We start from the raw sequence: 27,822 nt of genomic DNA on the forward strand, positions 1-27,822 counted from the left end.
GCAGGGGGAAGCAGTGAGCATGTTCCAGGCTGAGCCCTCCCCGTGGGCAGCGAGGGCTTGGGAGGAACTTGAGTGACCGAGTGTGAGGAAGGAAAGGTCAAGGCCTTCGTGGGCACCATGCGGTAGGCACCAGGGATCAGGCATGGGGGAGCCTGTGGGAGCCATGCAGGCCAGTCAGAAGCACAGTGCAGGGGGCAGCTGCTGAGCACCTGGTCCTGGGCAGCCTCTAGGGCCCACTGCTGAGCTCTCAACTCTGAGTCTCGAGCTTCCAGCACATTGCAGACCTTCTCGAGCTCAGTCTGCATCTCAGCCAGCTCTGAACCCACCTCCTGCTTCTTTGCAGTCTGTGGAGGAGGGTGGAGCTGGCGCGTGTCTTGATCTGGAGCCTCCCCAAGAACTTCGCTCCCCCTTGGATTCAGAGCTCCAGCCTCACAGGGGCCTTCCTAGGGACCGTTCTTCGCCCCAAAGAGGCCACCATGGCAGCATCAGGTGCAGTGCTGACGGAACAACACCAGGGGAGGGGGCAAGAGGGCTCACCTTCCCCTCCAAGCTGTGCAGGTCACTGAAGTCCAGAACACTTGCCCTGAACCCCTGATCCTTCACTCCCTCTTTTACCCTGAGTCCCACAGCGCTCCCCATACGGGTAGTACTGCCTAGCCCAGGAGCCCCTGAGGGCAGGCCTCACATCGCCCTCCATCTCCACATCCTTTCCAGGGTCCCTGCACAGGTTCCCTGCACAGGGGTGGGCCTGCAAAGCCTTGCTCCCCAGTGCACTTCAATCACTTCATCATCACTTCATCACTTCAGTTGGTGAGTCCACCCTGCCAAGGAGTGATGCTTAGTCCCCTCTCAGGGCCACGCTGAGGTTGTACGAGGACAGGGCAGCCGGGGTTCCAGGCCTGGGATAAGTCTAGGCTGAATCCTCGGTGCTCAGTGGAGAACCCCCATCCCAATTCATTGGTTCCAACAAGCCAGGCTTCCTACTCCATCCCCTGCCCCCCGGCCCAGGCCCTGCCTTCACTTCACATGGCCCCTGTCTCAGCTTCTCCAGCTCCTGGAAACAAGGGCCCAGTGTGGTCCCAGAGGGCCCAGTCCACATGGAAATGGGAGACCAGAGCCAAGTTCTCTGCCTGGGAGGTCCCACCTCCATCCAGCCTGATCTCAGGGAGGGCAACCAGGGCTGTCCCACACCAGCTCTCAGCCCTGGACGGGGCTGTCCCAGCTCCACCCCAGTCTGCCCTTGAGCTCACCCATTGTCCTCTGGTGGAGTCCGCACTGCAGACTCCAGCTCCTTGGCAGACCTGGGCTCCCATAGCTCCTGGGGGATGGGAGGCAGAAATGCTGCTGGGGAGTGGCAGGGACAGCAGGACCCTGTCCTCTTGCCCCCACCCCGTTCTGTGTTCTGTGCATCATTAGCTCCACCAAGGCCACTGGGTAACTCAAGTGGGGCACAGGCCCAGTTCTATAGAGCTGGGGAGACCGACGCAGGGACAGTGACCCAGTGAGTAAACTGAACAGGGTCATAGGATCACTGAGTGTCAGAGCTCCCCAGAGTCCCCCCGGCACCACACCCAATGTACAGATGGAACCTGAGCCCCAGAGTAGTGAGGGGCTTGGCCAAGGCCACTGGCCAGTTTGTGGCAGAGCTGGGACTGCCACAGTCCCATCAGTGTTTGTGGAACCCGTCGCTTTACCGGCCAGTGAGGATTCCCAGCGGCCCCACCCACAGGCTGTGGGGCTGGAGGTATGTGGGTGGGGCTTGGCTGGTGCCCACTCAGGTAAATGCCTGTGTAGTACCCAGGAGAAGCCACAGTGGGCTGGGTGGGGCAGGGGTGAGGTGGGACCCACCTTTCATTTGCAGACTCTGGGGTCTCTGCTGGGGTAGAGGGCAGGTGGCAAGGACTCAGGAGCACTTGGGCTGCTCCAGGGTGGCTGCCCTCCCTTCAGGCTGGCAGGATTGTCCAGATTCTTATGTCCCTGTCCTTGGGTGGGCAGGCTCAGGCCACCTTGACCTGGGGGCACCTGACCCTCACCCCTAGCAGCTGGTGCTGAGGGTTCTGGTGCCAGTGACAGCCAAAGTCCTGCTCCTGTCCACAGGCACCCAGCTCAAGCTGGAGGGCAAGGCCCTTTCTGTTCATGGACAGATGGGCCATAGTAGCCCTGGAGGCCCCACACCCCTGGGCCTGAGCTCCCCGGTACTAAGGGCCAGGGTGGGGAGCTTGGGACCCATTAAACACACAGGAAGCTGAGGCCCCATGAGAAGAGCTGTGGCTGTGGCACAGCCCGGGCCTCCACTTTATTGCACAAGGCCCCTGACTTCAGGCTTGGGGAGGGCTCTAGGGTCCTTAGGAGGGGTTCCTTGGGGGCCCTGACTGCAGGTGGGGCCACCTCACACCACCCCAGGCAGCCCAGCTCCTGCCCACCTTTCGCCTCTGGATCCCAGCAGCCATCTGGTCATTCTCCCTCTCCAGAGCCTGCATCCTGCTCCTGTGGCTGACTGGGGAGGGGCAGGCTGCATCCCCATCTAGGGACCCTGCTCCCCCATCCTCTCATGCCTGCAGAAACCCTCACCCTGGCTCTTGGGTTTGGGCAGGTCCAGCCTGCAGAGGGGAGCGGATCTCCTCCTGGGCCCTGGCCTGCCCTCCCTGGCTGGCATGTGGACTAGGGGCCTGCGGGCTCACTGGACGGTGCCCGCCCAGACTCACGGCAGCTCCTCCTGCGTGCACTCTGGCCTCTCTGCAGCTGTGTGAGGGTCCTGTGGTTACATGATGGGAAAAGCAAGAGGGAGCATCTGGGGGCCTGAGGTCCCAAGTCACACCCAAACCAAACCACCCAGCCAGGAAGATAGCAGGAAGCAAACTGGAGGCGTTCTGGGTTGAACTGTGTCCCCAGCAACAACAACAAAAGATAGATTGACGTCCCCAGTACCTCCTAATGAAACAGAATCGTTACAGAGGTAATCAGACTAAAATGAAGTCAATAGGCTGGGCTTTCATCCAAGGTGACTATACAAAGGGGAAATGTAGACACAGGCACACCACAGAGGGAGATGCCACGCGGACATCCCGGAGGAATGTCAAAGCCTGCTGGCAAAGCACCAGAAGCTGGGGACAAGGCCTAGAACAGACCCTCCCTCACAGCCCTCAGGAGGGACCAATCCTGCCGACACCCTGACCTGAACTTCAGCCTTCAGAACCAAGAGACAATGAACGCCTGCCATTGAAGCTACCGTCTTCAGCACTTTGTTATCACAGCCCTAGCAAACTCACAGAGGGTAAGTGGGATCCAGCCCCATGTGGCAGCTCTCTGGCCCCAAAAGGACCCTGACTTCGAGGAGAACTTTCTCCTCAAAGTGGCCACACCTGCAGCAGCAGGAACTGTGCAATCATAGTGGCTAACACTTCATGACTGAATACCATGTGTATGTCACCCTCTTAGGCACCCATTCAGGGAGGATAACTGTTATTTTCACTTTTACAGATAAGGCCCAGAGAGGCAGAGGAACTGCCCAAGGTCACACAGCTAGTATATCATGGAGCCAAGATTTAAACCCACAATCTTAGCTACTAATCTGGGGACAGTGCAGACTACTGAATCCTGGGATTGAAGACAGACTGAGGTAGAGACCCAGAGAGGGTTGGGTGGAGGAGCTTGAGGCTGGGGATGGGACTGGAGGTGGAGCATGCCAGAGGCCCTGGGAGCACTGGGTGCTGAGCCCTTGAACCCCCTGGCCAGCTGGACGTTAATGCAATATGGCTTTGTCCAGACCCTATCCAGCTGCTGCCCCATCTCCAAGAGCCTCGCCCTGCTGGAAGTGCACTGCTAGTCTGGTCCATCAGCCACTCTGCACAGGACCCCTGCCCAGGACCCAGGGTCTGCATTTTAGGCCATCCTTGCTGGATAGGCCCACAGCCCAGCGTCCCCACCTGCCTGTAGAAGGTGAGTCCTGGGTTGGCCTTCTAGGGGTCCAGGGAGGGAGTAGAAATGGCCTGGACAGTCTCCAAGGGGCTGGAAGGCCCTGCACGTGGGGCCCAAATTGGCATTGGCTTATGCATCATGTGCAGGTTAAGTGCATCCGGCTCACCTAGCACCACTTCCTGCCAGGAGACAAATCTGCCGAGGGCCCAGCCCTCTGTCACTCCACTACCTTCTCACTGACATTGTCCACTGCAAGTCCTCAGACTTGACCAAAGAATATAGCCCATCCAGGCGCTGAGGATATATCCTCTGACCCTCAAGGGTCTGGTTTGTGAAATAGACAAAAAAAAAAACAACTGAGATTTTCCTCTGTACAAATATATAGTGGCAGACTACACTGCAGACTTAAGGAACAGCCCCCTCTGAGCACAGCTGTGTACCCATTTGAGATACACTGATTTAGACCAACTTAGCTTTTATGAGGCCCAAGGCCAGCTAAGCTTTCTCTCCTTTTCTTTCCATCGAGATCAGCAGATCAGCTTCAGTCAGGGGCCTTGTGGCAGAGCGTGGATCCCACATGGGATCCTTAGAATACTACTTCCCTATGGCTCCCAGGCACCTCGTTGGTGTCTGTATCTCTCTCTGTGTCTCTGTGTGTGCATATCTGGGGGTGTCTGCACATGTCTGATGTGTATCCTGGGGGTGTGTGTGTGCATGCATGTCTGTGTGTCTGTCTGCCCATGCACACATACACCTGCCCAGGAGACTAAGGGATGCTGACCAGGAGAAGGCAGCCACCAAGCTGGAGGTGAAGTCAGGTGGACAGGAGCTGGGACATCTAAACCCTAGATCTGGCCCCTGTCCCGTGTCCATAGTAACCCCCTCACCACTCTCCTTCTTAATTGGATCAGGGACTATTTACAACACTCTCCCCTGTCTCCCTGGGTATATGCACGTGCAGTTTCCTCTTGCTGAAATGCCCTTCATTCCCTCTCTCCTCCTGGAAAATGCCTGTCTATCCTTGTGTGAGGGTTCAGAGGCTCAGAAACCCCTTCTCTGGGAGGGACTCTCCTATCTGCCACCCCTTAACCAGCTCCCACTGTGCCTCTTCCCTCATCTGGCACATTAAATTATTACTTGCAAAATAGGCACAGTGGCTCATGCCTGTAGTCTCAGCACTTTGGGAGGCCAAGGTGGGAGAACTGCTTGAGGGTCAGGAGTTCAAGACCACCCTGGGCAATGTAGTGAGACCCCCCATCTCTACCAAAAAAAAAAAAAAAAACACAGCCAGGCATGGTGATGCGTGCCTGCAGTCCCAGCTACCTGAGGCAGGAGGATCGCTTGAGTCCAGGAGTTCGAAGCTGCAGTGAGCTATGATTGCACCACTGCACTTCAGTCTGGGTGACAGAGACCCTGATGCAACCAATCAATTATAAATCAATCAATAATAAATAAATAATTGCTTGCTCAATTACCGGGTGCCCCCAAACCATAAGCTGTTGAGGACAAGGAGTGATCTGATTTGACATTGCTTCTGCACACAGAAGAGGGCCAGGCATGTAGCAGATGCGCAATAAATGCATGCTGAAAACATGGATGGAGAATGATGGGGCATGATGAGGAAGAGGCAGAAAATGGTAAGGAAGTATAGGATCAAGATGGGGGCATCCTAAGGAGGGGTAAGAGACTAATTGGTTTGTATGGGAAAGACTGGGCAGTGGGGAAGACAATGGGGAGAACAGGGTTGGGGGGGTGGAGAAGAAGGAGGGAGACAGTGCCCACCTGGGGAGGCCAGGTCCCACTCTGCCTCTGGAGTCTGTGCAGTTCCTCCTCTTTAAATTTCAGAGCAACTGCCACCTGGTGCCAGCATGCCTTCCAGTACTCAGCCATCTCCTCATGAAGCCTGGGATGTGATTCTTGTGCCTCTAGCTCTTTCCTGAGGGGCACTGGTACCTCCAGGACCTGGAGTGTACTGGAAGAAATGGGGCAGTCCAGGTACAGCATGGACCCCAGATCACCCCCACCCCACTCCCTTTCAATGATGATTATGTCTTATGAACTAGGAGGGGGAGTGGGGCAGAGATGCCTCTTTCATGGCCCCCTGCACACACAGAACCCCTTTGTACTGGGCACTTCTACTCCCAAGCACCCTGACTTGCACCTAGCAGCTAAGGTCATCTCACCCCCATCTCCCACCTGCCCCTGGGCCAGCAGGAGGGGCTTGGCCATGTGTAGGTGAGACAGGACTTCTTGAAGCTGAAAGATTTCCCACCCCATGAAAGAGCCAGAATGTGACAACCAGAAGTGCTGATACCTGGGGAAGGGAGACTGGCTCTGGTCGTGTGATTCCGGGTTTAGGGCTCTGGGCCATTCCCCCTCAGCCAGCTGGTGACAGAGACTGGCCCACCGCCTGCTGAGAGGGCCATCTCACCCACGGTGAGAACAGAGCACCCACCCCAGCCTGGCTTGGACACTCTGAGGATGGGCCTAAGCAGCCACCTACCAGGACTCTTGGCCCGGGGCCACACCCAGTGCTGCTAGCAGCCCCACCTTCTCCTGAAGTAGCCAGGTATGCTCTGCCTCCAGGGCCTGCACACGGCCCCCCAACACCGTCTGCTCTCCCTGCAGATGCTGCAGCTGCTCCAAGCAGGCCCCTAGTTGCTGGTGGCTCTGGCCCAGCTCTTCTGAGTCTCTTGTTCACCTGGGGAGATCCCCACCCCACCAAGTTGTGGCTCAGCCTCCACCAGTGTTGTGGGGCTCCAGCCTTTACCCATGCAGCCCCTTCTCAGAGGCCCCGAACTCCACTTCCTCTGGGTCTCAGCCCTTCCAAGAGGCCTCTCTGACCACCCCAGCCCACAGAGGCTCCTCTACGCTCCAGGCTACAACTCTGGACCAGTGCCTGGCTGCATACTAGCAGGGGGGCCAGTTATGTGAGGATGAGGATGGTGCTCTCTGGAGTCTCATTGTGTGGACGCCCTGCTAGAATCTGTCTCTCCTGGTCATTCTCCTTTCCTGTGTTCCCCTAGAGCCCCTTGCCCTACATTGGAATCCCCCAGGAACGGGGCCCAGGCTCCCTTGCCTCTGCCCCCTGGTAAAGATGGGCATGGCCTGGATCAGCTAATGCCCAGATTCCCTTTCCTGTGGGGCTGTCCCCGCCAGCTGTCTTGACCAACCTCAGTGAGTATCAGCAACTGCCCCTGCAGACGGACTGTGTCCTGAGCCTGGGCAGGGGTCTCAGCTGCCGGCATGGAGACTCTGGGTCCCGAAGCTCCTGGGCCCTGCCTCCATCCCAGCTTTGCTCTTGGATCTGCAGGCCTGGCACCAGCATCTCCTGTAGATACACTTGGTCCAGAATCCTGGAGTCTCCTTCCAGCTTCCAGACCACACTGGGGTGGTCTTGGCAGACCGTTGATGCCTCAGGGCATGTTGTGGCAGGGTCCTGGCCCCAACTCAAGTTATGACTCTGAACAAGCTCTCCTCTGCCCTCTGGTCTCAGTTTTCCCATCTGAACCAGGAGGGAAGTCACTGAATGATCCCAGGGTATTCCCAAATGTTGGAAGAGGATCCCTCTCTTGGCTGGACTAAGCCCCTGCGCTGCCCTCCTTCTCTAGATAATGCTCCAATAATGAGGACCAGACAATAAAGTGTGGGGCAGGGTCAAAGGTACGGCGGGGCCAGTGCTCAGGGCCTGCCATGCACCCACTTGGGGGATCCCCGGGCTGGGCTCTGGGCCAACAGGCTGTTGGGTCATCTGGTCCAAATGCCACTAGGCCTTTTCCACTTCTGTCTGCAGCCGCAGGATCCTGCGGGTAGAAGGGATGGTCTGCCTGTTCCCTGCCACCCCACCCCTCCCCCACATCCCAGCCCCACTCACTTGTCTTCTATGTCCTGGTCTGGCCTCCTCCACTCAGCCTGTCCCTGGGATCCCTGCATCTGGTGCCTCTCCTGCTCCAGGCAGGCCAGGGAGCACTTCACCTGCTAGGATGAGGCTAAGTGGGAGGGCTGAAGGCAGCACAGAGCCTCAGATAGGTAGGCATAGCTTCCCTGCCTCCCACCAGGCAGGGCAGTGTCTGCAGCCTTTGATAACGCAGGCGGACTGGCAGCCAGCAGCCCAGCTGACAGCCCAGCATGGACCCATGCCCTGGCTTTTATACAAGGGACTGTGCCCTGGGGCCCTGAGGGGCTGTTTTCTGCTGTTATCTATCACGACAGGCTCCAGCTGTGCATCCTCTGCCTCCAGCTGGGCCTGAGATACACCGCCTCTCCAGCTGCTCTCCAGCTGCTGACAGCTTCAGGGTGGAGGCCAGCAGGACTGCTGTGGCATGCTAAAGGGCAGGGAGACATGAGGTTGTCAACTGGATCCCAAGGGTCCCCCAGGCCTGGTAGGGAGCAGTGGCTCCAGGTGGGCCAGCTGTGAGCTAAGACACGGAGTCACTGAAGGCTTGCATAACTGGGCCATCACACGGTGTCCCCTTCCTACCCTCACGTGAGGCAGAGATCCTGGTAACCTTCCCAAGAACCCTCAGCCTGCACAGCCATCTCCCCCTCTCTGGGGATCGCCTGTTTCACTTGGGGAGATTGGGCTTCTAAGGAAGCTCTTCAGTCTATGGAGCTAAAACCAGCCCCTCCCTCCCTCAGATTCTCCCTGGGGGGCCACAGGGACCTTGGCCCTTCCTTTGTCTCCAGCAGTGTCCTTAGCCACCCCCAGCATATGCCTCTCAGGCAACACCCTGCACCCTTCCAGGGGCACCATTCAGAGACATCTCTGTTCAACACCGCAGCCTTGCTGGGGACTCCATTTCCCTTTCTCCTCTGGGTGCCCCAGACCCTGGCAAGCCTCCCTGAGAATATGGCACCAGATCTGGACACCAGCTCTGGGCATTCTGGAGCTTCAGCCTGCTAAGGGGATCTTGCTAGCTCAGGGGACCTCCTTTCAGCTACAGAAAGCCCAGGAAGAAGGAATGGGGGAGGACATGGCCTCACTTTCTGCTTTAGGGACCAGCCGAGTCCCAGCTTGTGCTCCTGCCTCTGCAGCACCAGGGCTTGCTCCTACAGGGCCTCCAGCACTGCCCAAAGACGGCTTGTCAGCTCGGCCCTCTGCCGCCTGCTTTCTGCCAGCTGCTCCCACAGGTCCTTCTCTGACTGCCTCCAGTCCCGCTCGGGGGCCCTGTTGGAGCACCTGCCAGGGAAAGAGGAGCCAGACTTCAGCCCAGGCCCCAGGGGGCTGCCATGCCCAACTTCCCTATGCTCACCTGCACCCTTCAGTGGGGCTTGGTGGGCAGACACGGTCCTATGCCCTGAGGAAATAGGAGTTCCAGAGACAGTGGGCAGGGCTGGGCATCAAGTCCATGGGCTCTGCCTCAGTGGGGCCTGAGAGCAGGACAGATCCTGGAGCTGGGGTAGTCTTGGCTTCCCAAAGCACCAGGCTCTGAGGCCTCTTCTCAGACTCAGAATTGAGGCCCTGTGGCTGAGCATGCGCTAAAACCCTTCAACCCTGATCCTCTGGCCCGAAAGTCTCCTGGTGATTGGAACTTCACTAAACACCAGCCTCAACTCCACTAAACAGTTCTCAATTCCCAGTGGTTTCCATGAGCTGTGGGTGCTGCCAGGGGTGGCCACTTGCTAAACACAAATCCCATTATCTTCGCAGCAGCTGGTCTGGGGAGGTGCAGCAGGCACTCCTGAAGGGAAACTGGTGCCCAAGTCCGGCAGGCAGTCTCGTGAGGAGCTGCAATCCCCACCCAACACTGTCTGCACCAGAGCCACGTTCCCCCTTCCAGTGTGGAAGTCTGGAAATGGCAGGGGAGCATTTGGGGGCCACCACAGTTTAGCTATGATGTGGGGGTCAGAGCCCTTAAGTCAAGTCACTGCTCAGGTACCTCTCTGGCTTCCATAGCTTCAGCTGTAAGATGGAGGCCCTGACGGACCTCACCCACCAGCTTGGTGAGGGAGGTCAGAGGGTAGACAGGGGCTGTTCTGCCAGTGTTGCCATCCCTACATCCCTCACCATCACCCTCCTCACCTCTAGGGTCTGGGCCCAAGTCCACTGCCTCCCAACTCCCAACCCTGGGCATGAGGCACCCTGCCCTGGCTCTGAAAGGGCACAGGAGTTGTCTCCAGCTAAGCAATGGGTACAGCTGGCACCTCTACCACCCCCACCCTGACCTCCCCACTCCTCACATTCCCAGGCCTTCTCCACTCAGGATGGCACCATCGTCCACCAGGCCTTCTCCCCACTGGACAGCTTGACTCTCCTCTCCCCTTACTCCAGGCCCAGGCTCCTGCAGCCCCCTCCAAAACTGTCTCCCCTCCAAAATGTCACTGCCGCACAAGGCTTCTCTAAGACAGACCATGAGGACTGGCCCCTGCCCCCACCTCCCATACTGGGTACAGCTCCCACAATGCCACTCTACCTGGGCGCTCTGTCTTGCCAGTCAGAAGTGACAGGTTTTCCATGGCAGCCCCCTGCCCTTAGTGAGAAGCTGAGCTGTGCCCAGCTTGGTCTGGGAGGGGCTCATCGTCCACAGAATGGAGTGCACATGCAGGCCAGATTGTCCTGAGCAGGGGGGCAGGCCAGGGCAGCCTCAGGAAGGCTTTCCAGGGAGGTGACCCTGGGGCCAAGGCTCAGAGGTGAATTAACTGCCTCCAGAGAAGGCAAAGTCAGATGAGGCAGACAGAGGAGACGGTAAGGACAATAGAACAAGGAGGGCATCAGAGCAGCTGGGACTGGCGGGCAGTGAGCTGAGCCCTAAGCTTGGGGGAAGTGGAGGTGGGGGGCAAAAGGGAGACCAAAAGGGGTGAGAGGAGCTGTGGGGTTTGGGAGGATGCAGGGCAGTGGCACCTCCCTGGTGCCCTTGAGATATGCTGCAGACCTCAACTCCACAGAGGCTGAGGACCGAGACAGGAGCTTGGGCCTGAGGGGCAGTGGAGGTGGAGCAAGCCTCCTCTGAGGTGGGGATGGGAGTGGAGGAGTTACCCAAACCTCACCTGGGGGCAGATCTTTCTCCAAGTGTCTGAAAGGTGTGAAAGCCACAAAAGAATGAAGCTCTAAGGGTAGAATCTCAGGCAGGATGGCCTCCAGGCTGCAAAGTGTGGAGAGGGAGACAGCTGGGAGATGGCTTCTATTCCACCTCAGAAAAAGAGAGTTGCTTCGTGGCTGGGAGGTAGGGACTCCTGGATTCTCAGTGGTGGGCAGTTTGGTGGGAAGGTGACTAACTTACCCCATCAGAACCTGTAGCTCAGGGCAGGGCTGGGGACAGGAGCTTCTCTGAGAACATCCATCCCTCAGGGCTAGTATCCTGGAGCCGTGGAAACTCAGGCAACACTAAGTGGTGGGAGAAAGAGACACCACGGAGGCCTCCCACCCCGCCTCATCTGAGCTGATGAAACCCTGAGATGGAACCTGGCTAGTGTGGTCGAGGCCATGGGGACCAGGCAGAAATGGCATCTCAGATGTCCTGGGATTTTTCAAAATCTTCAGCTTTTGAGATGGGACCTTAGGGGGCAGGACCTCAGCAGCCAATCTGGGTCACCCACTGTACATTGAAGCGGCTCCTAACTTTCTGAGACGGAGTTTTGCTCTTTTGCGCAGGGTGCAGTGAAGTGGCGCAATCTCGGCCCACTGCAATCTCTGCCTCCCGGGTTTAAGTGATTCTCCCACCTCAGCCTCCCGAGCAGCTGGGACTACAAGCGCGTGCCACCACGTCTAGCTAATTTTTGTATTTTTAGTAGAGACGGGGGTTTTGCCATGTTGGCCAGACTGGTCTCGAATCCCTGACCTCAGGTGATCCATCCACCTCAGCCTCCCAGAGTGCTGGGATTAGAGGGGTGAACCACCGCGCTTGGCCGATTTTTTGTTTTTTGAGACAGGGTCTCCCTCTGTCGCCCAGGCTGGAGTGCAGTGGTGTGATCATAGCTCACTGCAATCTCAACCTCCTGGGATCAAGCGATCCTCCTGCCTCAGTCCCCTGCAAGGAGCTGGAACTACGGGCATGCGCCACCCAGTCCGGCTAATTTTTGTAATTTTTTGGAAGGGGACCCAGTTTTGAATTAGCTTCTATTGTTTACTTCGGGTAGCCATGGTGGAGCTGGCAGAGATTTAGGGGATACTAAACACCCCTACAAATCACTCCTTGAAACCCCCCGTTTCAGGGACAGCCGCTGGCGAAGGACTTGAGGCGCAGCCACAGCTCGGAAGCGGGGGCTCCCCTGCGACACCTCCCCACGTCAGGGGCGGGCCCAGCCCCGCGGGGAGGGGTATGGGCGGGGCCGCGGCTGGCTGGCGGCCGCCGGGGCAGGGCTGGGGAAACCCTTGGCGCCCCCGCGGAGCGGTCCTGAGGAGGGGGCGGTGCCTGGAGGGATGGTCCGCCCCAACTGCGGGTTTCTAGCCCTCGCGTAGCGTGGGGACAATTAGGCACCACGCCCTGTCGCTTCATTGCGCGACGCTCGCGAGGCCGGGGACGCCACTCCCAGACCGGGCGGGACGCGCACGCTCACAGTGAGGTCTCTCAAAAGATCCTCGCCTCAGTTTTCTCATCTGGAAAGTGGGGCCTCGTAATCCTGTCCGACCCGGCGCGGGACAGTAGGTGTCAGGGATTTTGGTGACCCCACGCTCGAGGCCTCTGCAAAAGGGGGCTGTCCAGTGGCCCGGAGACGCAGCCAGCAGGGCTTTTGTCTGGCGGGGGAGTCTTAACTGAGAGGCCACGCAGGCCGGCAGGAAGCCGCTCCACAGGAGGGGGCTCAAGGAGAGGGGATCTCCTCCCTCCAGACTCCGGCCCCGCCAGAGTAGCTCTAAGGTATCTTCCCAGAAACTGCCCCGCACGCACTGGCGAGCTGGGAGCGCCACCACGGCTTTCAAAAAACCCGCACACACCAAGATAATAATGTGTCGTTCGCTGATTTCGCGCAAGCGGAGTCGCGTCCGCCTTCCCGAGCCGCGGCGCACAGACCTCAAGCCGCTCTCGCGCTCTCCGGGGCCCCGAGAACAATGCCCGTCCTCTCCGCGCGCAGGAGGGAGTTGACGGACCACGCGGGGTCGGGGCGACGGAGCGGTCCCAGCCCCGCGGCCGGGTCGGGGCCCCACCTCTCGGCTCTGAGAGCCCAGCCAGCCCGGGCCGCGCACCTGTCAGGTCGGGGGACCTACGTGCGCCGCGACTCGGCAGGAGGCGGGCCAGGCCAGGCTCGTCCCCTCGGCCCTCCCGGAACTAGTCTCCGAGGCCGCGGCGCCCACCGGAGCAGAGAGGGCTGGTGCCCCGGAGCCTTCGAGTCGGGGGCTAGAGCGGCCAGGCCTCCGAGCCGGGTCGAGTCGGGGCTGGCGACGGCTGCGTCACGCGAGGGGGCGGGGCTGCCACGGGCGGAGGTCGCAGCCGGAAGCGGAAGAGGCGCTCGGAGCGGGGAGTGGGGCCTAGCTGCAGCCGGAGCCTGGGAGACGGTAAGTGTGGGCTGGGGTCCGCGGCGGCGACAGCGGCGGCGGCGGCCGGGAGTGAGTCGGCGGGGCAGGCGCGCTGGTGCCATTCGGTCTTGGCCTACTCCCTTTCTTTCTCCTCTTCGGCCAATGTCGGGCCGCGGCCCCGACCTCTCACCCCTGACCCGCTGCTTCTGCCCCGGAGGGCGGTCACTGCAGACCCTGACCTCGATCCCACGGTGTTGAAGGCGGAGCCTGAACGGCCTCTGGGGCCGCTCAAGGGTCCAGTTTCGGCTCTGTGCCTGCCCGCGGAATGGGGGTCGGGGTCCGACGTAGAATAGCCAGAGAGGCCCTTCAGACCCCTCCCCTACCCCTGGCTTCAGGCTTGGTCCGCAGAGGACTCCTCCCTTGGCAGCCTGGAGTTTGATTCTGGCCCAGTCCGGCTTTCCCTCTGCCCCCGGGTCTCCCCTCGGCGCCACTGGTGGCGGTTACAGGGGATGGGACTCTGAGACCCCTGGGACCTGGGGCGGCAGGAAGGGACGCGAACGAGGGCGCAGGCCCTCCTGTGTGTTTTGTTGTGGTGATAAAGCCACTCCAGCCCGGAGGATGGGCTAGGCCAAGCTGACAGTACAAATCCCCTGGCTGCTCCTCCGTCCCGCCCGGGAGTCTCTAGCTTTAGTTCCGGGTGTGGGTGCCCTGATGTGGAGCTGGGGTGGAAATTGCCTGAACCAGGCCCCCATCAGAGGCGGAGTTGGCAGCCTTCCAGCTTGCCTCCTTGATGTCCTTGAAAAGGAGGAGCGTTTCACCCGTTGGTGGTGGAAGCTTGCGAGGTGGCAGGTTTGAGGTTGCAGTGGTAGGGCAGTGCCAGCCAAAAATAACCATGGGTGCTGGGGTGGCTGGAATCCGGGAGGGCAGCCTCTGACCTGGCTGGCTGCACTTCTAGTCAGCCCAGTTCTCTGGCCAGGAACAGCAAAAGAGAAGCCGACAAGGCCTGTGCTCAAAGTTGACATCCTTGACTTGGTTTCCTTCATATCACCTTTTTCCTCATTGTGCAGAGCAGAGCTTCCCAAAGCATAATTGTAGCCTTTAGCTGCTTTTTAAACAAGCTGTTTGCTGAGGTTTTAGAGAATCAGAGATAATTGAGAAATGGGCCCTAGAGCCCTGGCTGGATGATACCTGCTATTTCCAATATTTTACTTGCCTAGAATGTGTTAAAGGAAGGATACTCTTCTCTGTTATTGCTTTGTGTGTAGTACCTTATAACTCTCATACTTGTCATCTCTTTTGCCAGGCTGGGAGATGTTATCTCCATTTTCCAGGCATGCTAACCAAGGTCTAGAGTGATTTGTCTAAGGTCCTGAGGCTGGTATGTGACAGCACTAGGATTTAGTTTAGTTTTCTGCCAGAGCTCTCGCCTCCCAGTTTCCTTGGAAGGGACTTATAAAATGTCTGTAAGGCATTTAACACAGCCCTGAAGTGTTACCTGGAACTTTCAGATGTTCATGAAAAGCTGCCACTAGTACCTCTGTGGGCACAAAGCTGTGCTAGGCATTTCACTTACAGGAGAGACATATTTAATCCTCACAGAACCTTGTAAGAGATTACTATTCCCGTGTTGCAAGACGAAGCTGATGGTCAGAGTAGTGTAATAATTTGTTCAAAGGCACACAGCTAGAAGTGGCATGCCATGATTCAGATTGACATCTATATGACTCTGAAATTTTGTTTTCCATTGATGTGAATATGTATAGACATAAGAATCTTCTAGGTCCCAGGAGGTAGTCTTTGGCCTGGTGTGACCGTGACCGTGTCCTCCAGCTCTGGTGTTTGTCTGCCCAGTGAGGATGGGCAGGACCATACTTGCCTTGTGGCACGACATGTGCCCTGGCCAATAGAGCATCTTCTGGGTCAATTACTGGGGTGTGAGTTACTGCTTTCATTCCATAGCTTGGGCACCTGACCCAGAGTAATTGCAGGAAAACAGTGAAATATTAGTCAGCTGATTACCAAAACAACAAATCTAAGCTTTTGGGGAGGTGATTTTACAAAATATTTATCTCCAAAGACTTCCCAGGTACACGGGGGAAGACAAGTTAGTAGGGAGATAGAGGGCTTTCTTAGGGACACGGAGAGGCTCCCAGGGGTTTGGTCACATAGGCCTCACTGTCCTGCTCAAGCATGGGGAGCTGTTCCATGCTGCTCTTCTCCTGACAGACCCTGCTGGTGAGACGGGGCAGCCTCAGTGGGTTTGTACAAAATGTGCTTGGCCAGGCAAGCTCAGGACTGATCATGACTGGAGGTTGGCTGTGGCCAAGTGTGAGTGTTGGGAAGAAGGCTGGCTCCATGGAGGCAGTCAGGGATTGACGTATGGGTGGAGCAGGTTGCTGGCCTCACATGGCCAGCTTTCTCCGCTGGTGGTGGATCCAGCCTGGCAATTTCATGTGGTGGATATAAGTCCTCACTGAACAGGGATAGTGAGGTGGAGCTCTTTTACCTGCCAGATGGCTAACCCTCTGGCTATCCTGGGATAGGCGGAGGGTAGGATACTAGAGCCGGAGAGCTAGAAGAAGGGACAGTAACGGTACTGTTGGATAAAGGCAAGGCACCTGGCAGGGCACTATGGGGGTCTAAAAGGGTGCTAAATGGGCAAGAAAGTTGGATACTCTGAGGACCCTGGCATCCTTCCCCGTGCTGAGACCCAGGATGAGCCAGCAAGGGCTGGATAGACCCGCTGGGTCCACGTCTCCTTGGGTTGACCCTCAGGAGGGCTACGGAATGTTTGTGAGGCCTGTGTGCCTCTTTCTCCAAGGGCTGCTCTTCTAGTCTCTTTTGTGGCTCCTCATGCTCACTTGTGGTCCTTACTCCCTTGAGTGGGGTCCAGTTCAGGGCCCTAGCCAGACAGCGTTCAGCTTCCCAAACTTGAGGGTTTTGAGCCCTCGCCTCCTGTGTACAGCCCTTTGCCTGGCCTCTGACTTTACAGAGCATTCACTTCATGGGACTCCCCTGGGCGGGAGGGAATAGAGTGCAGGAGGCTCCCCTTTCTCCTGCCTTTGATCTTCCTGTGGTAGTGTTCACCGTCCCCACCCAGGGTTCCTGCCTCAGCCCCTGGCCCTGGCTCACCCAGTTCCCTGAGCATCCAGGCCACCAGGCTAGTGATGCTCTGCTGGGAGGCAGCTGTTTGTTCACTGGCAGAGAAGGTTGTTTCCTATTGTCTGCTTTTTGACCAGTGTGACCTCAGAGTTCTTCATAAACCTCTGGGAGGGGCCGCCTTCAAACAGAACAATGAGCCTCTTCAGGAGCAACCGGGAAGCCCCAGGCAGCCCCATGGCTGGAGGTGGCTGGCTGTGTGTTTAGCAGGGCTTTCTGTTCCTCGTGGCCTAGATGCATCACTGTAAGCGATACCGCTCCCCTGAACCAGACCCGTACCTGAGCTACCGATGGAAGAGGAGGAGGTCCTACAGTCGGGAACATGAAGGGAGACTGCGATACCCATCCCGAAGGGAGCCTCCCCCACGGAGATCTCGGTCCAGAAGGTGAGAGGGAACTAGATAGGAGGGAAAGACTCCTTCTGTCAGCTGGGCTCAGCTGTGGCAGCTCCAGACTCCTTGAGATGACTCCATCCCTGCCCAGCTGCTCCTGGATCCCTGCCCTGTCCTCTTTGGGCTCCTCCACTAACCTCACCTGCGTGCCTTGGCCTCAGCAGTAGCCACCATCCCTGCTGCCCACTCTTTCTCTGTCTTGGAGTGCCTATTCTTCTCCCCACACATTCCCCCATTTTCTAGGCCAGCATCTTTCCTGCTTAACCTCCTAAGCCTTCCTCGGTGAGGATTAGGAACATAACCTCACCCCTGGAAAGGTTGCTCCCTGGGCCTATCTGAGCCCCCAAGCCAAACTTAGAGTTGCAGCAGGCCACAGGGAACTCTGGAGGGTATAGAACCCTCAGAGGCCCTCTACCATACTCCCCTTCCCCTGTACCCCTCCTCCTACGGCTGGAGGATGCTGTTGTTGGACAGGGCTCTGGAGGGCGGGCTTAGTACCTTTGCACCCTCCCCTCTCTGCCCACTTCCCACCAGTCTGGATGCTTTTAGCACAGGCTGTCCCCCTTTAGCCCTTTACAGTGGCCCTACCACAGGTCTGTTGCCTGCTAACAGCAAGGACCCAGCTGACCAGCGTCCCCATCCCGCTTTTGGCAGCCATGACCGCCTGCCCTACCAGAGGAGGTACCGGGAGCGCCGTGACAGCGATACATACCGGTGTGAAGAGCGGAGCCCATCCTTTGGAGAGGACTACTATGGATCTTCACGTTCTCGTCATCGTCGGCGATCGCGGGAGAGGGGGCCATACCGGACCCGCAAGCACGCCCACCACTGCCACAAACGCCGCACCAGGTCTTGTAGCAGCGCCTCCTCGGTGAGTGGTAGCCAGAGTGTGCTGGCTGGGGCTTAAAGGCCTCATCTCTTCCTAGCCTTCTCTCAGGCTGGCTGGTCCGGGTGAGTACTGCCAGCCCTATGCACGTGCACTGGTGTGCGTGCATGTGTGTGTGTATGTGTTGTCTGGTCCAGGTGTAGGGCTGATCACAGGGCCCTGGCCCCTGTGTCTTCTGGCCCCTTCCAGTGGCAACTGTAGGAACTCTGGCTCCGATGCTGGCTGGTCCCTGGCCTGTCTGTGTCTACACAGTGCTCCAGACACAGGCCACGTGATGCAAGTGGCTGGGGACACTTCTTAGGAATCCTAGTAGAGTGGCTGGTATGGTGGTCTGCAGCTATATGGCTTGGTCCTTCCCACCCAGAGACTGCCTCCTCGTGTAACAGTGCTCTGATGTGGACTGCACCCACCTCTGCGTCTCATCTGCACACCCCCTCCCAAAGGCCCCCAGTCTGGAGTGCCTCACAGGACAGGAGGATTTGCCTGTCAGCCAGCTCAGACTGGGAACTTCCCTTCTAATCTCCAGCCAGGCCCTCTCCAGCCGAGCCTGTTTACAAGGGGCAGTCGCAGTGAGGAGGGGCAGGTGCCTGTGTGATGGGGCATGTGAAGAAATGGCAGAAAGGCTGCCGCCCCAGGCCTCGTCCAGTTGCAGGCCACATGCCCAGAGCAGGGCCTGGCCAGTATTCCTAGCATGGAGGGTTGTAAGGTCTCTGGAGCCCACACTGCGCTCAGTCCCCTGGGGAAGCAAAGCCAGTTGTGTATTTCCGAGGTTACGTGCGGTCTTCTCTTCTCCCCCATCCCTCTTCCCTGCCTCTCTCCTGCCGGCCTTGAGGCCCCTGAGGAGCGGTGGAGAGGCCAGGCGTCTTCTCTGCCCAGCTCTTTCTGTGACTTCTTCGAGTGGCCACAAGTTGAGGGTTGATTGTGGTGGCGATTGCATTGTGGCCCTTTCACCTCTTTGCGCACTGCCACATGCTGCCACAGGATGGCAGTGCAGGTCTGGCTCTGTTTCTCTGTTTGGTGCCCTCTATCGATCGTCGTGAGGCTTGGGATGGGCCTAGATTGTGAGCAGCATGGGTGCCAAGGCCAGGGCAGGAGCTGGCATGGGGCCTGTGTGGGCCATTGTGGTAGGAAGCCTGGCAGTCAACCTGCCCAGAGGATCCCAGGCTGCTTTCCTGCTTGAGGCTGGTGGCAGGAAGGCTGCTGATGGAAGGCTGTTTCTGGTAGTGATGGTGAAATCTGACCAAGGATGCCGTCTGGAGGCAGGTAGCAGCTTGGCTCTGAGTGGCAGCTGTCAGGCATGTGCAAGTCTGCGTGGGCGAACAGAGGCAGGCAAGGACAGGCTGGGCATTCTGCAGCTGAAGCCGGAGGAGCCGCTGACCAGTCTGGATGGTTGGACCCAGGCGGGGCCAGCTGCCTTCTTGCGCCGCCGTTCTCACTGCATCTTCCGCTCTGGCCAAAGCCACATGGGAGGGTATGGGAGGGAGAGACTCGGAGGAGGAGGAGGGAGTCGGGGCGATGGCTCTCCTCACAGCGTGGCCCTCAGCAGCAGAGGCAGGTCATCTTCCTGAGCATTTGTGGCGCTCCTCTTAAAGATAATGTCCGAGTTTTCTTTACATACCTGTAGCTGTTTTTACTTTTCTGTTTTTGAAGTCAGTTTGTGTCTTGACGTGTCCCTTGCAATATCCCTATCGTTATATATGCTGTGTGCCTTATGAAATGCTGGGATCTGGAAAATCCAACCAACCAACCCACCGGCTCCTCACCGTCTCCACCTCTGCCTTTGACTGACACCTCAATCTGTCAATCGGAACCGCCTACCATGCGATTGGTCGGATGGCGTTTCGGGGGGCGGTGCATGCAGAGAAGCCAACAGAGCAGTAAGCGCAGCAGCCGGAGTGTGGAAGATGACAAGGAGGGTCACCTGGTGTGCCGGATCGGCGATTGGCTCCAAGAGCGATGTACAGCCACCTTTCGTAAAACTTTACCTCTCTACTTTCTACCCCCCTTGTTAGACGAGACCTCTCCTGCCTGGAGGGGCTTCTAGTGCGCGTGGTGCCTTAGCGGGGCCACCAGTAATTGCCTGAATGACACAGACACTAGCAACTTCCATTTTTAAGAGTGTAGCAGTGAGAGAGAAACCTTTTTTGTTTTTGAGAATTTGAATGCTGTGAACTTGCAGGAGCTGCCAACTCCCTGCCCTCCAGATTCTCATGCCCAATTTCTTTTCTCTCCTAGATGAGATTGTGGGGAACCTGGGTGAAGGCACCTTTGGCAAGGTGGTGGAGTGCTTGGACCATGCCAGGTGAGCGAGCTGGGGCAGTACAGCTGGCTCTGGATGTGATCTTCCTGGGAAGAACTGGCCTGAGGTTCTTGAGGGTGGCAGCTATCAGAGCTTAACTTTTTTCTTTTTGAAGGGTGGCATCAAAGTAGGGTTCCGACCTGTCCATGTTGGGGTTTTGCTGATCCCCTGTAATAAGGGAGAAATTCTTGGGTCCTGCAGTTATGTGGCATCCCTACCCAAGAATTGTTGGTCAGTGAAAGGTTCTGCTCCAATCTCTCTACTTCTCCAGGGCTGTGGTGGTGGATATCAGAACAGGGCCAAGGCCCCGACTCCCCTGTGGCTTGGAGCTGCTTCCTGTGGTAACTTTTAGGTTCTTGGCCTGGCAAGGGGCTAGGAGTACCAGTAAGCCCAGCCCAAGCATAAGTCCCATCCCCTGAGGGTCTGCCTGAGAGGCTGTGCAGATCTCAGTTGAGAGAAACATGACCCTGGGCTTTCTCACCAAGCAGGCTGCTGCCTTCTTCAGTGTGGCTAGGGTAGTGTGTGGTCTCCGCTGAGTGTGCCTGGCAGAGTGGGGTATACCTGTGTGTGTCATGCTGCACCTCACTCTCTCTCCCAAGCCCAACAGTGCAATAGTTTTTTCCCCTTACCATTCCACAAGATGAACATTTGCTTCTTCTCCTATAGGTCTGGGTTGGGGAGGCCACCTCCAGGGAGCCAGTTGCCTACCTGCCATAGGCTCTCTAGTTGGTTTGGCACTTCAGCTACAAAGTGCTTGTGTCCTCACTGGAGCCACATGCCACCCATATGTGGCCCTCTCGCTATTTCAGAGATGAATAAACATGCTCAGGGTTTGCCTGCTTCATACTCCAGTTAACAGCAGAGCTGGCCACCACTGCGCTGTAGTGCTCCTACATTAAATGGGGTGTTCATGTCATTCAGACCCAGGCGTCCAGCCTTTCCCGTGGCCACAAGATAGACTGAGAGGAAGTGTCCATTTGCTCCAAGTTTCCATGTAAATGCCTGTACAACTCAGCGTGGCCCAAGAGGTTAGGGTTGGGACCAGTGGGTGGAGGGACATGCACAACCACACCGTGGCCAGGTGGAGACATGGCAGACTCAACAGCCGGGACATGTAGGCGGTCTGGGCTGCTCCTCTCTGAGGAGCTGGAGGGAAAATGAGCCTCTGGAGTCACTAGGGGGCAGGTGGAGGGTCCAGGGAAACTTGACGGGACTCAAAGGGAGCCAGGGCCAGTGGGAGTTGTCATGTAGAGGCAGAATTCAGCTCAGCGAAAGGTAGAGTCTTATTCTAAGAGCCGTGCAACTCTGACAGGGGCTGCCTTGGAAGTGATGAGCTCCCTGTGCGGAGGACTGGAATGCCACAGAGGGACCTTGTTTTAGGAGGAGGCCAGAGTACATGGCCTTTCCCCTGAGGTCCCTTCCTGCCCTGAGAATCTGGGAAAATAGGATAGGGAGAAAAAAGCAGGGGATTCTCTAGAAGGTCCCTTTACCCTGGGCCTGTGAGCCTTAGGCACCACAGTCAGCCTCCCTGAGGCCTCAGAGGACATGCCTTTCTAGACTAGGACTGTCTCATTCCCCACTGGGCATCTGAATTCTAGCTGTCCTTTCCTGACAGGGCCTGGCATCCGAGCCTCAGCAGGTTTCCTTCTCTGCTGGCTCCCTGCAGATGGCCTCCTGGGGTGGGGTTGGGGGTGGGAAGCACAGAGCAGGGACTGTTAAAACCTTCTTTGGACACTTAAGAAGGGTTCCTGGCATTTTGTGGTCACTGATAAACACTGTGGCAGGTAGGTGCGGCTGGAGAGGGGTGTGGTAAAGGGAGTGGCCCTGGGCCTCACAGTGAGAGGTACCCTTGCTGGTACCCCTACCTCTTGCCAGATCTTTACTTAATCCTGGAACCCCCATCCCTGTTTGCTCAGACTTGCAGACAAGCTTAGGAAGGTCAAGAGGTGCCGCAGGAGGCCTCTCGGTGGGACAGCCTGGCCAGGGTTGGGGCTGCCTGGCCTATAGGTTAGGTCACTGTGTGAGCTCTTGGACTGGCACTGGTTAAGCAGGATTGGCCTCTACTCTCCCACACTCCTTTGGGAGCTGGCAGTGGCTGAGAACATAAAAGCCTAAGGATGGCAAGGATGCTAAGAGCATTAACTCACAGATGCCAGGGAGTTTGCTGTTGGGTGGGCAAAGGTCTGGTGTTGCATAGGGCAGGCTGGGCATCCAGTATCTGCTTTCTTCAGTGCCGGCTGCTCCTGGAGTGGTGTTTGTTGGGAGTTGCTGGGTTTGGGTGGAGGGTGGGGGAAGGACTGGGCAGCTGCTGATAAGAACCTCTGTTTCCTTCCTGGGTACCCAGAGGGAAGTCTCAGGTTGCCCTGAAGATCATCCGCAATGTGGGCAAGTACCGGGAGGCTGCCCGGCTAGAAATCAACGTGCTCAAAAAAATCAAGGAGAAGGACAAAGAAAACAAGTTGTGAGTATCTGCAGGGAGTGGGAGGGAAGCCTTCAGTGGGGCTGCTGGACCCCCAGGGGCTTAGTAGTGTGCCTTCACCCGTCTGCACTGTGCCTTCTCCCCACACTCGAGAGCCAGGGGAGTCTGGCAAAGGTCTTGCTGGAAGCCTTTAGACTGCAGTCCAGTCTTCACCCCAGCTGGCTCTGTGTCCTGAGGAAGGCCTCCCAGCCCTGCATTTGTGAATTGGGGAGCTCACTGGATTATGCTGGGCGTAAGACAAGATAAAAACATGAAGGTGGGGCTCTCACATAGTAGGAGATACCCAAAAGAGGGCCTTTCTGTGGCAGACACACTGAGCACTCTCCTCCACGCACTGTGCTGAGCCTGGGCAGATGGGTGAATCCAGCACAGACCCTCACGAAGCTCAGCAGAGTGAGCAAGTGGAGAAAAGCAGCACCAGTCCTGCGGAGTGCACTAGCACTTTCCATCTCTCCCTCAGCAACTCTGAGGCAGGGCTTCTTCCACATCATAAGTAGGGAAGCTCGGAGGGCTTGGACCGGAACCGTGGACATCTCCCCTACCCCCCCGCAAGAAGCTTAGTCCTTGCCCAGAGCTCATCTGGTTATTGGGTGATGGCTAGTGGGGAGAGGTGCTCTTGCTCTGATTCTCTTGCATTGTGTGTATCTGCATTCTGGTGTGTGAGCCGGTGGCCTAGGAGAGAGTTGGGCACTGTCTTCATCTGAGAGAGGGGGTGAGGCAGGCCCCCAGCACACAGCCTGAGCCCTGCCCATCCTCCTCCAGCCTGTGCGTCTTGATGTCTGACTGGTTCAACTTCCACGGTCACATGTGCATCGCCTTTGAGCTCCTGGGCAAGAACACCTTTGAGTTCCTGAAGGAGAATAACTTCCAGCCTTACCCCCTACCACATGTCCGGCACATGGCCTACCAGCTCTGCCACGCCCTTAGATGTAAGTGTCCACCCTCAGAAGAAGCATGGGCAGCCACATGCCTGCAGCCAAGTCATCTGGTTACTTGTTGTCCCCATTCATTCCAGCACGTTACTAACCATTCTCCTGGGCCTGAGGGACACCAGATCCCCTTTGGCGGAAAGGCCTGTCTTCAGGTGGGAATCTCAGTGTGAGGATGGAAAGGCTAGGGCTCCCTCCAGGGACCTCCTCGACCAGCCTCTCTACCCCCAGGCGCTCAGGAAGAAAACAGAAAAGAACTGCTCTGGAATTGGCCTAACCACCAACCCTGCCTCCCTGCTTCATGCATGGGATAAAAAGGTAGAAGCCTGACCTGAAAGATAGCACCACAGGTCCTGCCCACATGGAGACCCTCTGTCTAACCCTGACTTGTCATCTCCCTGCTAGCCTTGAAAAGCATTATTTGGCGGTGCCAGGGCTCAGCGCAGTAGGATTTGCAGTGGTTGCAGCAGTACAGAAGGGCTCCTTGGTGAAGTTGGTAGGCCTTGAGCTAGAATCACTCAAGGTCACCCTGCATCGCTCCCCTACCCTGAGCACTGCTACTGTGATAGGCTGCAGGCCACTGGGGTGGGAAGCCCCACATGGATGAGAAGACAGGTGTCTTCCTCCTCCCACAGGATCTGCAAGATGGGACAGGGACAAGGATTCCAAGCAAGGGGAACAGCTTGGTGAGGCCTGGAGCCTGTTAACGGGCTAAGAATTGGCTCCAGTGGAGTAGGCTACCATTGGGGAGTGGTGGGCCACACAGTTGTGAGGGTCTTAAGTGCCAGATGGGAGCCTTGAGCTGAAAAGTGACTACTAGCAAGAAGCCACTGTCAGAAGGGGCTGGAGGGGAAAGGCTTCCCTGCTCATGACTAGCAATGAGAGGCGGGGCTGTCTTCCTGGGTATGCGACCTGTGCACTCAGTTGCACAGGACGCTGTGCTTGATTTAATGTCCTTTTGCCACCACCTTAACATTCTTAGTAACTTGAACAGGGGACCTGCATTTTCATTTTGCAAAGGGCCCTGCAAATTATGTAGCTGGTGCAGGGAAGAGGGAACCACCACGAGGCTGTTGCTGTAGCTCTGGTGAGAGACAGGTGAGGAGGCCTGGTCTCTGCAGAGGAGAGGTGGAGGGAGGTTTTTCGAATGGCAAATTTCTTTCCTACCCCCCTGCTAAAGTATCAGAACCCTCCAAGGCCTCAAGTACAGAGAACCCTTGAGAGGGAGGCCAGCACAGAGGCAGGCTGTAGTCCAGCTCCCTGCTGAGGTGGGGGTGTGAGGAGCTCTGGCAGTTGCTGGCATTGGAAGAGGGGTCTGGCCTAGAGCTGGCAGGAGAGCCAGCTTCTCAGTGCCTACTTCCCCTTCTTTCCCTGCTCCCTTAGTTCTGCATGAGAATCAGCTGACCCATACAGACTTGAAGCCAGAGAACATCCTGTTTGTGAATTCTGAGTTTGAAACCCTCTACAATGAGCACAAGGTATTGGTGGGGGTAAGGGTGAGGCCCTGTTTCAGGGGTGGGTTACCCGCTGGTGCAGACTCCTGACCTGACAGGCCTGCCTTGCCTTTCAGAGCTGTGAGGAGAAGTCAGTGAAGAACACCAGCATCCGAGTGGCTGACTTTGGCAGTGCCACATTTGACCATGAGCATCACACAACCATTGTGGCCACCCGTCACTATCGCCCGCCTGAGGTGATCCTTGGTGAGTGACTGTATGGCCTGTGACCTTGTCACACTGCACTGTTGTTGGGAGGGTATGAACAGAGGCAGTGGCATACCTGTCAGTCTCTGCCACCCAGGGCAGGCAGAGTTTCTCAGACCAAGGGGCCAGTGTCATGAGACACAGGTGACTGACCTGGCTTGATCTGTCAGCCTTACTGAGAGAGGGCCTTGTACTGGGATTTGGGCAAGACTCCTGCCAGCCGGTGTGGTGGCTGCCTTGTGACTTCCAGGCTGGAAGCATAGGGCCGGATCTCACAGCCTCTCCCCATCTTGGCTTGCAGAGCTGGGCTGGGCACAGCCCTGTGACGTCTGGAGCATTGGCTGCATTCTGTTTGAGTACTACCGGGGCTTCACACTCTTCCAGGTACAGCCACCCCGCATCGGTCCCCTACCCTGAGTACTGCTACAGTGATAGGCTGCAGGCCACTGGGGTGGGAAGCCCCACATGGATGAGAATACAGGTGTCTTCCTCCTCCCACTAATCATCATGTGAGATTCAGACTCTTAAGGATGTAGATGCTAAAGAGAATGCAGAGGTCAGGGTAGCTGGAACACTCAGAGGAGTCTTACGCTAGGCCATCGAGGATGGAGGATGGGGCAGGAGGTGACCTGACCTTCTAGATAAGGGGCACAGATGACTAAAGGCATCGGGATGGGCTGGGACAGGGCATGTTCTGGGCAGGGAGCGAAGAGCTAACCAGAGAGAAATGTAGTCACAGCCCAGTCCACCCCCACCCACAAGGGCTGAGGAGCCTGAGCCTGAGCACAGGCTGGCAGGAGAAGCTGGGGCTGCCGCTTCATTGGCAGGTTTGCATCTCCTGGGGCAGTGAGGGCACTTGCCCATCTTTCTTATTCCTTTTTCTCCTTGAAGGGGCCAGAGCTAGGACTGACCCCCTTGCACTGTCCCTAATCTTCCACAGACCCACGAAAACCGAGAGCACCTGGTGATGATGGAGAAGATCCTAGGGCCCATCCCATCACACATGATCCACCGTACCCGGTAAGGACCCCAGTAGCCCCCTCAGGGTTGGTATAGGGGCCTTTCTCTTCTTGGCTGTGGGTCAGCAGGGTACTGGATGTGGTGAGTCTTTGCTGGACAGTCCATGGCTCCCCAGGCACCTAAAAGCCTTCCCTGTGTGCCCCCGCAGACCTGTTGCCCTGGTTCTGCTGCTGTCTTGGGAGCTGCTCTTCCCCACCTCCCACCAGAGGCTTGTCCCCTTACTACTCCCACACTTGACTCCACCCCCTTAATTTTCAGGAAGCAGAAATATTTCTACAAAGGGGGCCTAGTTTGGGATGAGAACAGCTCTGACGGCCGGTATGTGAAGGAGAACTGCAAACCTCTGAAGGTCAGTTTCTGGCTACCCCCAGCTCAACTCATGCCAAGGAGAGACCCCAGGCACTGGGCAGACATACAGCAGAGACAGGCCAGGCCGCTAAAGGCTGCCTCCTCGATCCAGCTCTATGGGAGGCGGCACCCAAGACTGCTGGGTGCTGGCAGTGGGGCTTCTTGCAAACTGCCCCAGAGGGGCCCTTAGCCCTACCCCTTCCCCATAGGGTGGCTATGAATGTAATTGGGGAACACCAGAAGAGCCAGATGTCAGAAACCCTGCTGCTTCTTGTCCCTCCCTCTCCTCAAAATTTTGGGAAGAACTAGGCAGGACTGAGGTGAGGGGGAGGGAAGACCTAGACATGGCCAGGAAGCCTCTGTCAACTGCATTTGGTGCTCGGACAAGTGAATTTCGCAGAGGTGATCTCTACCCACCTGTCAGGACTTTGCATGTGGGGGCAGAGGCATCAACCCAGCAAGACACCTAGTAGCCTGGCAAGTTCCGAGCAAAACGTTAAACAGGCATGAAAGGAAAGGAGCTGCTCATTGTCCAGGAGGGCGGAAGTAGAGTCCTCCAAGGAGGCATCACTGCCTCCTCGATCCAGTCCAGCAAGGCGTCCCAGAGGCAAGGGAACCTGCTGTGGCTTCCCACAACCCTGCCGTCACACTGAGGCACCTTGTGTCCCTGAGCAGAGTTACATGCTCCAAGACTCCCTGGAGCACGTGCAGCTGTTTGACCTGATGAGGAGGATGTTAGAATTTGACCCTGCCCAGCGCATCACACTGGCCGAGGCCCTGCTGCACCCCTTCTTTGCTGGCCTGACCCCTGAGGAGCGGTCCTTCCACACCAGCCGCAACCCAAGCAGATGACAGGCACAGGCCACCGCATGAGGAGATGGAGGGCGGGACTGGGCCGCCCAGCCCCTTGACTCCAGCCTCGACCACCAGGCCCCAGGCCAGAGCCACCCAATGAACAGTGCAATGTGAAGGAAGGCAGGAGCCTGCAGGGGAGCAGACTTGGTGCCCAGCTGCCAGAAAGCACAGATTTGACCCAAGCTATTTATATGTTGTAAAGTTATAATAAAGTGTTTCTTACTGTTTGTAACCCCTGGTACCAGTGTGTCCATCTCCAGGCTCCTTGCCTTCCCCTTACCTGACCTTATTAATAAAGTCTTTCTTAGCAGTTCAGCTTGTGGAGAGCTAAGTGTGAACTGGGCCAGGCACAGAAGAGCTAGACAGGGGTAAGACCAGAATTGGGGATGTCCTCTGGGCCCAGGCTGCTGAGCAGTCCTAGATGGCACCTCTGCCTTGCTGGCTTC

The 27,822-nt window shown here is 57.2% G+C and overlaps 1 protein-coding gene and 1 long non-coding RNA gene across 8 annotated transcripts; one reads left to right on the forward strand and one right to left on the reverse strand.

Annotated features, from left to right (window-relative positions):
* Positions 1–48: 48 nt before the first annotated feature.
* LOC129050511 (uncharacterized) lies at positions 49–12,399 on the reverse strand. Of its 4 annotated transcripts, XR_010137188.1 has the most exons (5): positions 7,092–12,399; positions 6,469–6,619; positions 1,849–5,890; positions 1,251–1,318; positions 49–497 (listed from the first exon to the last, which is right to left on the reverse strand). It is a non-coding gene; the product is annotated as an uncharacterized LOC129050511 (long non-coding RNA). The 4 variants fall into 4 exon arrangements; XR_010137191.1 differs by having other exon boundaries at positions 1,849–11,000; positions 11,139–12,399; XR_010137190.1 differs by having other exon boundaries at positions 1,849–9,097; positions 10,906–12,399.
* CLK3 (CDC like kinase 3) lies at positions 5,858–27,691 on the forward strand. 4 transcript variants are annotated; one of them, XM_054532900.1, is made up of 13 exons: positions 5,858–5,913; positions 16,703–16,854; positions 17,515–17,731; positions 19,608–19,704; positions 19,982–20,048; positions 22,390–22,506; positions 23,287–23,453; positions 24,837–24,931; positions 25,024–25,153; positions 25,455–25,537; positions 26,094–26,173; positions 26,432–26,522; positions 27,197–27,691. In XM_054532900.1, exons 2-13 carry the CDS (start codon positions 16,703–16,705, stop codon positions 27,371–27,373), a joined length of 1,473 nt encoding a protein of 490 aa, XP_054388875.1. In that variant the 5' UTR covers positions 5,858–5,913; the 3' UTR covers positions 27,374–27,691. The 4 variants fall into 4 exon arrangements, with proteins under 4 accessions (XP_054388875.1, XP_024088085.2, XP_063572288.1 ...); XM_024232317.3 differs by lacking the exon at positions 5,858–5,913 and adding an exon at positions 12,385–13,348; XM_054532901.2 differs by lacking the exon at positions 5,858–5,913 and adding an exon at positions 13,347–13,399.
* The last annotated feature ends 131 nt before the right edge of the window (positions 27,692–27,822 follow it).

Source organism: Pongo abelii, chromosome 16 (assembly GCF_028885655.2).
Source record: "Pongo abelii isolate AG06213 chromosome 16, NHGRI_mPonAbe1-v2.0_pri, whole genome shotgun sequence".
Taxonomy (NCBI): Eukaryota; Metazoa; Chordata; class Mammalia; order Primates; family Hominidae; genus Pongo; species Pongo abelii.